Source organism: Bombina bombina, chromosome 9 (assembly GCF_027579735.1).
Source record: "Bombina bombina isolate aBomBom1 chromosome 9, aBomBom1.pri, whole genome shotgun sequence".
NCBI classification, from domain to species: Eukaryota; Metazoa; Chordata; class Amphibia; order Anura; family Bombinatoridae; genus Bombina; species Bombina bombina.
The window spans coordinates 240730802-240745172 of record NC_069507.1 but is presented as its reverse complement, the minus strand read 5'-3'; the positions used below and the strand labels follow the sequence as shown (position 1 = coordinate 240745172).

The following is a 14371-nucleotide window of genomic DNA, read 5'->3' as shown; positions in this document are numbered from 1 at the left end:
TAGTATTATAAGACATGAATAACTGGTAGAACCACAAACGATAATGAAACCTCATTTTTATATTATATGAGTAATAAAACTGGTCTCCACATTGCAACTCGTATGGGTATGTAATAGAATAGAAAGGAAAATTGGGGCAAGTGGAGATTAGCTGTTGTTTGGTCACTTTTGGACCAAGCTGGCGAGGAGGGGGAAAAGGAGTTCAGCGGGCAAGAGCCGCTCTTAGTGGAGTGGGGAAGGGGAATGGAGGGGCGGAGCCTTAGGATTTATCAAAATAATAAAGTGCGAAGGGTGGATAAAGATTATATGATAGAGCTAAAGGAATGGACTACGAGGGACAATCTATTGTTTATGTGGTTAATATGGGGGGAACAAAAGTTGCTCAGGATATAGCAAATTATATGCGTAGTTTAGGGGCTAAATGGAAGGCCCTAATAGACTAGATAGGGAAGCTTTGGGAGTAAATCTATAAACATAAAAGGTGAGGTGTTGGCGATACCCTATGAGGGGATGCTCTATATAATTGGATAACAGGCAAGTCGCACCATAATATGTCCATGATAACAGTACTAAGTTATATACTTAAGGAGCCTAACTGAAGGCCATGGAGAGTCAGTACTAACATACCACTTGAATTAGATCACTCCAGGTAATATAAGTAAAGTTCTCAGCATGCCACACTGCCTCGGCCGCTGGCAATGCGGGAGGATGCCGAGAGATACTGGGGTCTCTGGGAGCAATATTCTAGAAAAATAGCATCTATAGGCTTTGAAAATATTAACATACAATACTATTCTGTACCTCTAAACAGCATGCCAGTTGTGGCCAATCTGCGGATTAGCATATAATGATAAGTGGGTACAGGACAATAATATCATTTATAAGAAACACATGCGTGCTGTTAATTTTGAGTGGTATCAGAACAATTATAAATCTCAGTCATAGATTGAATAGGATGAGTTCACATATAAGGAGAGCTATTAGCTGTTTCATTGATCTAGGAATATCTAGGGTGACTTCACCTGTCAGGCAACATGAATAGGAAATAGTGATTATTACGTCTAAAGAGGACCCCCTACAATATATCATAACGAAGGTAAAGTAGCACAAGCTAGAGACCAGTTTAAACATATACATAATTTTGTTGGCTCATAAATCTGTATAGCAGCTTTTAACCAATCGCTTCCCACAGAGTTACAAAAGAAGAGCACTTGCCATAGATGCTGCAGTCTGTCAGGCAAGAAGAACGGCCTCCCGGGTCAAAAGGGCCATGCGGCTCTAAGATGGCGGTGCACCAATGAGGCATAAACCTCACCTTCTCTGAGTATCCCCGAAAGTTTCCCCCGACACCAACCTTATTGCGGCTGAGCATATAGGCGCCCGCGGTGATGTTGGCTATGATTGAGCTAGAGCCAGATCTCTGTGAGGATAGATTTGGGCGCTTGATGCAGGGGTTAGGTTGCGCAGCCGCCTCCGGTCCAGAGACATATTCTGTCTGTTGGAGACTGTGTGCTCCGGCTCCTCCTAGTCGTTGTGTCTGCGATAGCTCCGGTACTGTGGGGACCGAGGAGGGCTGCAGGATACTATTCTTTAGGGGAATTTCCTGTTGTTTCTTTCCGCTTGGGTAGAGATCTTCTAAGTTCGCTGCACTCTCCTCTGCGGAATCTTGGGGTAAGGCTGTGATAAGTCGTGGTAGGCCCGGTTCCAACCAGTCTGTCTCCTCCGGTACTTCTCTGGCCAGTGTGATATTCTGCGACGGGGCTACCGCAGCCCTCAATTCAGTAACCAGCGTTAGCCGGTGAGAGTCTAGGGATCTCATTAGACCGTGCAGTGCGAAAATAATTTGCTGTTCCATTCTAAGGCTGTAGAAGCAAGTGCAGGAGGTATATCTTCTTCAGCCAAGGCGATGCGTGGGTGGCTTCAAGTATAATGGAGGAAGCTTTGCAGTGGTCTTAGCTGGTTAGTAGGCCTCAGTGTCGATATTTTATCAGCAACAAACACTCACAGTCCCCAACTTAATGACTATAGCCTAGGATGCAATAGAAGTCAGATATATAAAAATATAGATTCTTAAGGTGCCATAAAATACTGTTTTAATAATTAAGTTTCAGGAGCTCTAGAATAGGACTTCTTGTTGCTCCGGCAGTTGGCTCCGCCCCCTAATAAACACTTCTTAACAAAGAACGAATATACTCCATTTTAAATAAATAAGTAGATTTGTCAGTGTCAATATCTGAGGAAGGGTCTTCTGAATCAGATAGATCCTCGTCAGAGAAGGATAATTGAGTATGTTGTCGGTCATTTGAAATTTCATCAACTTTATGAGAAGTTTAAAAAGACCTTTACATTTATTAGAAGGCGGAATGACAAAGCCTTCTGAATAGAATCAGCAATAAATTCTTATATATTCACAGGTATATCTTGTACATTAGATGTTAAAGGAACAGCTACAGGCAATGTACTATTACTGATGGACACATTCTCTGCATGTAAAAGTTTATCATGACAACTTATTACAAACCACAGCTGGAGATATAATCTACACAAGATTACAACAAATGTACTTAGCTTTGGTAGAACTGTTATCAGTCAGCAGGATTCCAACAGTGATTTCTGAGACAGGATAAGATTGAGACATCTTGCAAATGTAAGAGAAAAAACAACATATAAAGCAAAATTATCAATTTCCTTATATGGCAGTTTCAGGAATGGGAACAAAATGCAAACAGCATAGCCCTCTGATAGAGAAAAAAAGGCAAGAGGCATATAGGAATGGGGTTTAAAATAATGAAAATATTTGGCACCAAGTATGACGCACAAACAACAGAAAATGAAGACGCAACCTTGTGAAAGGACTCGGCGTCGACAAAGACGCCGGAAATTACAATTTTGCGTCACCAAACGTAACTTTGCGCCAAAAATGACGCAATATACTTTGGTATTTCGCGCCCTCGTCAGCCTAATTCTGACCGCGAATTTAAATTGACAGTCAATTGAAATAAATTTTCCTAAAAAATGCATTTCCCAGATATGAAACTGACAGTCTGCAAAAGGAAATATACTAAAACCTGAATCATGGCAAATATAAGTACAATACATATATTTAGAACTTTATATAAATGCATAAAGTGCCAAACTATAGCTGAGAGTGTCTTAAGTAATGAAAACATACTTACCAAAAGACACCCATCCACATATAGCCAAACCAGTATTGAAAACGGTTATCAGTAGAGGTAATGGAATGAGAGTATAGCGTCGATCTGAAAAGGGAGGTAGGAGATGAATCTCTACGACCGATAACAGAGAACCTATGAAATAGAGCTCCCATGAGGAAAACCATTGCATTCAACAGGTGATACTCCCTTCACATCCCTCTGACATTCACTGTCCTCTGAGAGGAATCAGGCTTCAAAATGCTGAGAAGCGCATATCAACGTAGAAATCTTAGCACAAACTTACTTCAGCACCTCCATAGGAGGCAAAGTTTGTAAAACTGAATTGTGGTGTGGTGGTTATAGGCATTTTTAAGTTTGGGAAACTTTGCCCCTACTGGTAGGATTGTATATCACATACGTCACTAGCTCATGGACTCTTGCCAATTACATGAAAGAAAAGAAGTTAAAAAAGAAACTGAAGAAAGAATTTTAATTTTAAGATACTTTTAAATTCATGTCTATTATCACATTGTCTATGTTCTTTTTAACCTTTGTTGAAAACCACATGTAAATATCCTTGGAAACAGCAATGCACTACTGGGAGCTAGCTGGCAATTGGTGGCTAGTCATTGGCTCCCAGATGTGTTCAGCTAGGTAGTAGTAGTGCACGGCTTCTCATCAGCTGACATTAAATTTGTGTTTAACCTCTTTACAGGAGTTAAACACAGTTACAGGCAAGCAGTACTCAAATGCTCACACATAATAAATTATTTTCTTTTTGTACTTTTATGGAAGTTTTTTTTTTTATTTACTTCTGTTACCAAATGTATTTAGTTCTCGTGATATTCTTGTTTAAAAGCATACCTAGGTATGCCCAGTAGCAGCAATGCACTACAGGGAGACAGCTGCTGATTGTAGGCTACACACATATGCCTCTAGTAACTTTTTCACCAAATGTGTTCAGCTAGCACTCAGTAGTACAATGCTGCTCTAAAGCTGAGTAACTATGTTTAACCCCTTTGTAAGGGTTAAACACATAGTAGTCTAGGTTCAGTAATGCAGAAAGGCCATGCTCTGACAAATTACAGAATGTCATTTTTGCACCATAATACTCCTTAAAGGAACACTCAATTCAAATTAAACTTCTATGATTCAGATAGAGCATCAATTTTAAACAACTTTCTAATTTACTTCCATTAAAAAAATGTGCAGTCTTTTTATATTTACATCTCCTACTGAGCATGTGCAAGAATTCACAGAATATATGTATATGCATTTGTGATTGGCTGATAGCTTTCACATGATACAGGAGAAGTGGAAATAGACTTAACTTTGAATTTGTCCGAAAAAAAAAAAATCTACTCATTTGAAGTTCAGACTAAGTGCTAATGCATTGTCTTTTTGTCATGCACTTGTTGACTATGCAAATCTATTGTTTTTATTGGTCCTTTAAGAACTTTCATACTGTATTAAAGGGAGGCATTTTTAAAGAATTAATGTGCTAGAAAAATAAGGTGTTATATTCTCTTATCTAGATTCCTATATACATGAACCAGAATCACAATATTAGGTAAATGTTTACAAGATCTGTGGTCTCACTATTTTCATGCTACATCTGTTGGTTTATATCATTTATTCACTTTATGATAATACTATGAACAATCCTTGCCACCTGCAGTATAAATACATTTGAAGATAGCAAGAACCCTCTTAGCACTATCAACATTCCAAGTGTGTCCCATTTATGTTTTATCTCCCTTTATTGAAAACATAAGACGGTACAAGGGCATCTCTAATAAGCAGCTAGTGCCAGATGTTGTGGCAGAGCCTGGCAAAGACAATACTCTTGAGAAGTTTTATCAATTTCAAATTAAAAGCATTCAAGGGTTCTTAAAGTTCCTCTTTAAAAGGTCTGTTTGATGTTACAAGCAGAACCTCTCTCCGGCACTAAAAGATTCTACTCATGTCTGATGCACAACATTTATCCTCAAGGATCAAATTATTTATTATCCTCCTTTATAATCTGCCAAAAGTATTCAAAAGGGTGATAGGAGACTGCTGCTTGTGATTTCATCTGACAAACTGTCAGTGAGTGAGACAAAAAAGATAAAGTGACATGCTAGTGGTCCACAGTCACATAATAATGCAGCATGCGACTATGGGAACGAGGAAATATTGAACAAGTCAGCAGATGGTCTTGTGTTACAAAGTATGTTGTATATATGGGACACAACTCTGAATAGTAAGCTTGTAAGGATCACTTAAATATGGGGGAGATGGTCAGATGTTACGAAGAAAAATATATGCATACTGGTACAGTGTTATCTATACCATGCAAGGTAGGTCTTCTTGTGTTGTCACTAAGAGGCAAAAACATTAAAATGAGAAAACTGTAATTAAAGAGGATCGAATAGTCACTTTACATAACTATTCAAACCAAAGTCTTCAGCAAAGTGTCCACCACATTTGTAAAATAACAAGAAAAGAGAGGGACTCCAGTTGATTAATAAATCACATAATGACTGGCTAGCAGGAGCTTTCTTGGGAGGTGGCCAATACTGAAATAAGGCCTACTTTTGAATTCTCTGAAAATGCTACCGATGAAAGTGGTGGAAAGAGTGCCACGTCTGTTCAGAAGTTCAAGTCTTCACAAACTAAGGAAAAGTTTATGACTTATTATTAGGTGTCAGGATAAGGGGGTGGTATACCTTATTGAATTGTTTGTGTGGGAAACAATATTTAGGAGAAACCACTAGGACTTTAAGAGAAAGGATTAGAGGACACCTATGCAACATCACTAAGGGAGATTTAAATACTTGTTTGTACAGACATTTTAGGGAAATACATAGAAATTACTTGAAAGATTTATCTTTTCTGGGTACAAATAAAAGAATTGGAGGGGTGTTGATCGTGAAAACAGCTTTATTATATAAATAAGATTTTGGTTAATATATAAAATGGAAATAGTTTTCCCAAATGGTCTAAATTGGATATGTCTTCATTTCTGAATTAAATAAAATGTGAATAAATATTTACTTTCTTTTAATGCATTAAATATGTAAAGACCAAGGTTATAGATTTCTTTTTAACATCTATATATTTGTAATATTGATTTATTTATTTTTACTTACATTTCTTATATTTATAGCTCATTTGTTTATTTTATCAACATTCTAATGATTTGTTATTAAACCACCTTAAATAAGACCAATGAAGAGATCATAATACCACCTTAACTGAAACATATCAGCTGCCCAACCAATGGGATATACTATTGGCCCTTTATTGCTTTAAATACAGGCCAGATTTTGTGTCTTGAAAAAGCCCATGTATGGGTGAAACACATTGATATTAGATGTGGTCCCATTGATTCTATACACACTACACATGCAAATAAAGTTCTGCAAATTAAAATTGTGTTGTAACATACAGATACTATATTTCAAAAAGTTGCATAAAACTATTTAAAGAGTGAGGTCCTGTGGTGCCTGACATGGACATTGCCTAACACAGGTAACTGAGAAGGATACCGGCACAGTACTTGTTCAGCAGACCCCTGTTCCTGTCATGGTCGAGACAAAGAGGGCAGAAATTACATATTTGCTTCTGGTAGCCGCAATAGTGTAAGTAGCGTGGAAGCGGCAGAAGGATCCATTCCTGTGGAGCCCAGAGTAAGACATAGCAGTAACAGAGGATCGGAGAGAACGCATTAGCCTAATACAGAGGTTTAATCCCTAACACCCAATTTGGGAATATAGTGTATCTTTAAAGCATTTGAGGTAGCAGTGATTTACAAATGTCAAGAGGCTGATCAAGATCTTAAAACTCTGTGGACTGGTTTCACTTTCCAAAGGTGTGTTTGCCCTTCTTGGGAAGGTGGCGATTTCTGTAACAGAAGTTGACCTATGTTATTGTCGCATTTCTGCCTCGGACTTCTCACTTATGCCTAGTGTGAGCATACTGGAGACTCAATGTGGCGCCTGTCATACCCGGCCAAAGAGACTCCTGAATTATAGACTTGAAGTTGGCAGAGTAGCCATAGGAATCACAGGCTGCGCAGGCTCCCTCCTGTAATATGTAATGTACGCCTTTAATGAGATCTTTATCTTGCTTACTTTTAATGGCATTGTAGTGACTATATTTTGAGCTTGGTGGCTGTTATAATGTTGTAATTTAGTCTAGGTACTTTTGGCAATGTCTAAAAGAACTCCAATTTTCTGATATATTCTACTAGACAACCCATGAGTTTCAGGTAACAGTTTTTGTTTTTACTAGTGGTTCCATCTAACCCTTTAAGCTACGCTAAGAAAAACATGTTGACAACACAACCCCTTTCGCTTGCTTTAGTATGTCTGCCAGTCTCAGCCCTCTAATAGAAGTCTATGATAACTTCACTGACTTGTTGCCAATACTAAGTTTTTATTATTTAATAGATTCTGTTTCATAAAAACAGTAATCAAGTATCCCAAAAGGAAACAATTACTTTTGCCATTGTGGAATCTTACTGTAAAATAATTAATGTCCCATTTATATACAGTTCATCTATGGTCTAGAAATATCAGTTTAAATACTGCGACTTCCTTCTCGACAGCTTTGGTGGCGAGAGAGCACCTCAATATATTTCAACACATTTTGTTTTTTTGTAATGCATAAACTTGCAGATCGGTCACATAATGCTTTTAATAACTGATTTTTATATTTACGTAAGCTTTGTTTATAAATGAACGCAATATTATTGCATTTTGAATAATGTATCCTAATCATGTTGTTAACCAAGCATATTTTTACAAAAGAAAGTGGGCATTTGGCATCGGGAGAATGTGCTTTTCAACAAGACTAATAAATTCCTTCACTGAAAGGCTTAGTATTCTAAAGCAATTAAAATGCATTTCAGTGTAACTCAGAGCTCTTCTGTGTGTTGTTTAAAATAAACGTTTCTCTGGTGTACGGCTATACACATTGCTTTGTTTGTTTTGTCTCTTTTCAAGGTCAGCCTTGATATTCCTATATCTGTCTTACAGATTGGATTCTCTTGCCTCAATTATATACCAAAAAAAAAAAATGAATAGTTGCCTATTTTTAACTTTAAAAAGGCAACAGAAAATGAGCCTCGGGGCACTATTGTTCAAAGGAATTGGTTTCACAAAGAACATGCCGGCAGCATGAAAAGACAGAGCTACCCTCTACAAATGGACAGGGACAGATTATTTCCCTGGAGAAGAAATGCGGAGATACTTTACAGGAAGGATGCACGCTCAAGAACATAAAAGAATGGTTATCTAGGAGCTGAAATGGTCTCACACTTTGTCATTCCTAATGTGGTATGAATAATGGCAATAATTGAGCCGTTATCCCGGTGCATAATTAAACATTATAATCCAGTGACAATGACGTCAAGCACAGTGTATACGCAGACGTCTATGTACATAGCACACTGTGATCTAATGTCACAAGCAGGTCAACAGATACTAAGCGCTAATGCAGATGATGTTGCTCATTATCTTACTGAATATGTACGTTTCAGAAATAGATTTACCCCGAGATCCTTAAAGGTCTTCACAGCATTTCTCGCAAGACACAGTGTGGCACTTTCAGCTGCGGAAAAAAAGAAAAGAGAAATTGTATTTTTGTATAATATACGTTACCATCAGCACTGCCATTACATTTAGTTAATTTTCTTTATAAACAATTTGCACTTTGCATTATTCTTTATTACATTAAAAATAGAATCCCTGTTTAGAGTATAAGTGCAATACTTTGGTAATATGATATGGGCTCTTAAAGGGACATAACTGTGTAATGCATTAGGGTTGTTTATCATTGCACAAATGTTTGCCTGCAACAGAGAGCTGAACTCATGTAAACAGTACATGGCCAGTGATAGGCAGCTTTGTTTATGACGCAGCTAATTGGACAGCTCCCCAGATCTGAATTTAACCATGTGTTAAACCTCAATGCGTGACTTAAACACATAGCAACAAGTAAGCATTTGTTCAATAATAAAATTCTTCAATGAATAACAACATTTATTAATGCACTATTATTCTCTTTAAGGTTAATTTTATAACATGTTTTGTATTAGAGGTCATACATAAGACACTGCTGTGAAGTAAACAAGTAATATATCATCCACATAGTGTGTCATCTTCATTTGCTGAATCAAATCCACAAATAATGTATTTAAGAAGGCCATTATCATGTAAAGAATGAAGTTTCAGCACTAAGAAAAAATGGACAGCTCCAGATTTATCTAACTGGAACTCCAGCCTCAGACCCATTGTAACCCCAACTAATCCTGATGGTTGCGTGAATGTAATAGGCAACATATTTGCTGCAGAATTTTGGCATCAGCAGGATTTTTGTCAGACATGAGGTTAAGAGGGGCAAGAATCCCTCAGTAACACAGTCATCTGCATAGCATTATGGTAGTATACTAGCTAATTACAGAAACTAGTGTGAGTATAGCTCTGGGGTTTGTTTAATACTTCCCCAACAATTTCCCTCTAATCAGTGGTTATCCAACTCCATAGAAACAAACAAGAGCATGGAAAGACAACTTACCATATACCGCTACATTCCTTTCTGTTCTGGCAATAAGGTATTTGTGTAGACTTTGGGTGAACTCTTTCTCTGAGACGGGTCCAACAAAATTATGGATGAAGGTGGCAGCTGAGCTATATGCTTCAAGGGTAGGGCCCAACAACTGCTGCAGAAATGCAATAAACTGCTGGTGCTCAGGTGATGGGCTGACCTAAAAATAAAACAAACCGGTGAGCAAAATATAAATAGACGTTATACAGCGTTTCTGCTGCATAAAAAAAAAAATGAATGACCTCATATATATATGCAAAATTCAGCAACTAAGAGAATGTTATTATAATACCAGTATAGTAAATAGCTGTGTATGAAACAAAAAATATATATAAAACAAACAAAAGTGAAATGCAGAAAACAAAATTATAATGAATCCATATCAGATAAACTATTAAATATCCTCATAATACTAAAAGCTTGTCTCTAAAAGAACCAGGACCACTTCCTTAGCTACATAAAAACGGAACAACCATTGGTCTCAACAAGACAAGCTTATGAAGCAAACAATCATGTATGATGATGGAATTCTATAAAGTGAAGTGACCTACAAACCTGATAAGATACAAGTGATGTGCTGTGCAGAATTAGTGGATTATATGGTGTGTGCTGTAATTTAAAGGAACAGTGTAGTCAGGCAAGCAGCAGATAAGAGTTCATTATATTTAAAGCTATTGGTCGCTCTTCTACCCCTCCCTGAGAGGTTGGTTTCTGCTGATGTCCCTTGTTAACATAGCTTATCTGTAGCCATTACTGCAATACTGAATTGTTTAGCATAAGTGAAGGTTTCAACAGGAAAAGCAGATATTGCAAAAGAACAATTAAAGGCAAATGAGCCGTTTATTTAGTGTATATAATTTAATACACTCCAACAGGCACTCACAATAAACACAATAAAATGGAGCACATTTAACAGTGCCTTTAAGTCGGAAAACTGTGGAATTTCCAGTCCTAAAAAGTGAAAGCGTAAATGGCAGCCATCACAATCCTAACCCTGCCACGTATTTGTTTCTCCTTTGCAGTCTGTTATTGTATCATTTCTGCTGAAGCCAAATAATGGAGACTTTGTTAACACAAGGACAGTACCAAGCACAGTTATCTCCAGACTCAGGATTAGCTCCTCCAAGTATGCAAAGTGGTGGGCGGAGTTTGGCCATTGAAAAACAATTGCATCAAAGTTTTAATCGGAATCACAAAGAAAATAAGGGCGCCAAAATAGCCAAGCACAGTCTGTGCCAAAGTGGTATGAAAAAGTGTACAGAATACAGAAGCTGACTGGTCACAGATGGCAGGATACACAGGTACTCCAACATTCATTCATCAGATGTCAAAAATAAGATGGATCTTTGTGGCAAGGTGTAACCGCATTAAAATCTTTATTAAAAACTTAATCAGTGACGCGTTTCTCAGCTTCGCAAGGCTGCTTCATAAGGCCATACCAACTACTTTTTTTTTTCAAGTTAGTTGATGAAAGATTTAATTAAACAGATTTGAATGCGGTTACACCTTGCCACAAAGATCCATCTTATTGTTGACATCTGATGAATGAATATTGGAGTACCTGTGTATCCTGCTACCCGTGACCAATCAGCTTGCTATTAGAGTACCTAGAGGTGCTCTCTCTTTTTGTGAGAATTCACTACACTATTTCATACCGCTTTGACACAGACTGTGCTTGGCTATTTTGGTGCCCTTGTTTCTTTTGCCATCAAGGTACACTGAGACCCTGACCAAGGAGTAGCCTGGGCTGAGGAGTAACAATAGTAATACATTCTGTTGGACTATTTATCCATATCACTTTTTATTGATTGATTATTCACATAACCCTTTTTTCCCCCTCTTTTGGGCACCGCATTTATTATTCTTTGGTGTTTTAAAGTGTTAATCTGCTCTCATAGCATTAATAAATTTAAAGGGAGATTAAAGGGACAGTTGAGTCAAAATTAAACTTTCATGATACAACTAGGGTATGCAATTTTAAACAACTTTCCAATTTAGTTTTATCATCAAAATTGCTTTGTACTCTAGGTATTCTTTGTTGAAAGATAAACCTAGGTAGGCTCATAAGCTAATTTCTATGCCCTTGGAGGCTGTCTTTTATCTCAGTGCATTTTTATAGTTTTTCACAGTTAGACAGTGCTAGTTCACGTGTGCCATATAGATAATATTGTGCTTACTCCCGTGAAGTTATTTATGAGTTAGCATTGATTGGCTAATAACTAAAAATAAGAGGGCATTCTGCAGAGGCTTAGTAACAAGGTTATCACAGAGGTGTATATTATTATAACCGTGTTAGTTATGCAAAACTAAGGAATGGATAAAAAAGTGATTATATGTCTTTATAAACAATAAACATTAGACAGTAGACTGTCCCTTTAAATAATAATAATATTTAATGCACTTCCCTCTAATCATGGTTGCTGCCATTTTGGAACTTAGGTATTAAGCGGGTATCTTAAGGAGAATGCAGTGAAAGCTAGATATTGACACAGCGGCACTCAAAACTAAAGGGAGGCGGGGAATAATCTCAATACTATGATTATACATGTGTTTGATGTCCCTTTAATTCTTTGGAATACTGCAGATATGTAATTACAATGTTTTTACTATCCCTTTAAGAGAATCAGCTGCATGAAATAACAAGGACATTTTTGAAACATCTTGGGGGATTTACCCCCTTGTCTTATACAAATTGATCTTGTACTAGGAGAGCCGTTATTACACGTACCTGACCAAACACGTCAATAGTACAAATATCACAGGTATTTGGGTAGAGAATTCATTTCCAACTCCCATGTAATTTGTCAAAAATTAAAAACAAAGGGAGTATTTGTGTCACTACTAAACCTTTGTCCCCTCACTAAATAAATAGGGAATGCTCTGCAAATGAATGGTTTACCTGCAGTTATCATTTGCTGCTCACGCTCTAATAGAGGTGTAAAAATGAATACAGACAGCAGGTTCCTGGCAGCGGTAATTAATAACGTCTCCACCTATTGTCTATAGACCTTTAAGATGTGATAAAGAAAAATGATGTATTGTTGATTTACGGCTATAATGATTTGAACATATTTTAAATTGAATATTACATTATTTTTGTACCATATTGGTAAGTACAGACCTTATGCAGCTGATTATAAAAATTTTACTCCTTTGTAGCATAGTTAGTTTTTATTACGTTTGCAAAAATAAGGGGTTTTTTTTAAATTAATTTCTCTTTATAATATTTTCCAGTGTATATCAATGGGACCACCACTGCGTTACATGTTTTAGCGAAACCATAACAACGCTAAGTCAGTAACAGCAGCTCCAGCCAGCTCCCTTTTTTGGAAAGAATCAGACATTATTATTAATTCTATGGGGAAAAAAAAAACACACCGTCTCTACTGGATTACGTTCACTAAGAAGCTATTAAATTTTAAGATAGAAAGACTCTTTCATAAAGGGTCCTGTTTTCACCGGATATTGTAAACTAGGAATCCGTATCTAAATACCTTTAGGTAACGGTCACGTTGTTCCTCTCCAAAATCACTATCTTCATCCTCTTCGTCACTCCTCCAGGAGAGGTGGTCTGGAAGCTTGTTACCCCACTGCTGCTCAGTAAGATTTGGGCTCCCGTCCTCCTGATCTTCCTAAGTAAATCATAAATACACACACAAAAAAACAAACATGTTTTACAGTAACAAGATGAATGAGTTGTTGTTTTTTAAACTAAAACAGTTGGCAGATAAACATAATACAGAAGTTACTAATGTCTGCTTTGATCTTGGAAACTGTTGTTAATCAGTTGATTAACACAGCACAAAATAACTACATGATACAGACGATGTTATCTATAAAATACTCTGTAGTACTCAGTTGAGAGTTTCCTGCACACACTGATTTATACACTAGATTTTTCTTTGCTTAAGTGTTTTGTAGATGATCCATTTATTGAGCCCATCTGGGGGTGTTTTTGTAACAATGTACAGTTTTGCTTATTTTTAAATAACATTGTGCTGATTTTCAGACTCCTAACCAAGCCCCAACGTTTTAGATGTATACTGATGTATACAGACTTCGGTTTGTATAATGGGTCTTTTCATATGCAGGGGAGAGGGGAGGTTCTGCTATCAGCCCCTTTCAGGGAGAGTCCAAGACTTATGTGATTAACAATGTTAAATTAGGATTTTTAGATCATTATCTGTGCATTGTATTAATTATAGTAGTGTCTATTACATGCAGTTATATGAAAATGAGTGTATACTGTCCCTTTAAGCCCAGCTATAGACCTTTGAAATTTCACACCTACATTTCCATGCGAATTGTGTACTAAACTGTACTAGTTGTCATTAAAGGGCTATGAAACCCCAAAAATGTTCTATTGTGACTCAGACAGAGCATACAAGGTTTAAAAACAGTTTCCAATGTACTTTTTTATTACATTTGCTTTGTTCCCATGGCATTCTTTGTTGAAGAGATATCTAGGTAGGTGTCTGTAGCACTACATGGTAGGAAAAAGTGCTGCCCTCTAGTGCTCATGCAAATGGATAACAATCATGCAAAACTGCTGCCATATAGTGATCCAGACACGTGCATGCTCCTAAACATACATTCCTGCTTTTCAACAAAAGATACTAAGAGAA

General features: G+C 37.1%; 1 protein-coding gene across 2 annotated transcripts in view; it reads right to left on the bottom strand.

The window, feature by feature from the left end:
- Positions 1 to 14371, bottom strand: part of GPAM (glycerol-3-phosphate acyltransferase, mitochondrial) — a 148732-nt gene that overhangs the window by 14484 nt on the left and 119877 nt on the right. For both annotated transcript variants that reach the window (XM_053692742.1, XM_053692743.1), the window contains exons 18-20: positions 13241 to 13378; positions 9717 to 9906; positions 8692 to 8750 (exon numbers count right to left, since the gene is read on the bottom strand). In XM_053692742.1, coding sequence (XP_053548717.1) covers positions 8692 to 8750; positions 9717 to 9906; positions 13241 to 13378 — 387 coding nt within the window. The remainder of the gene's footprint in view (positions 1 to 8691; positions 8751 to 9716; positions 9907 to 13240; positions 13379 to 14371) is intronic.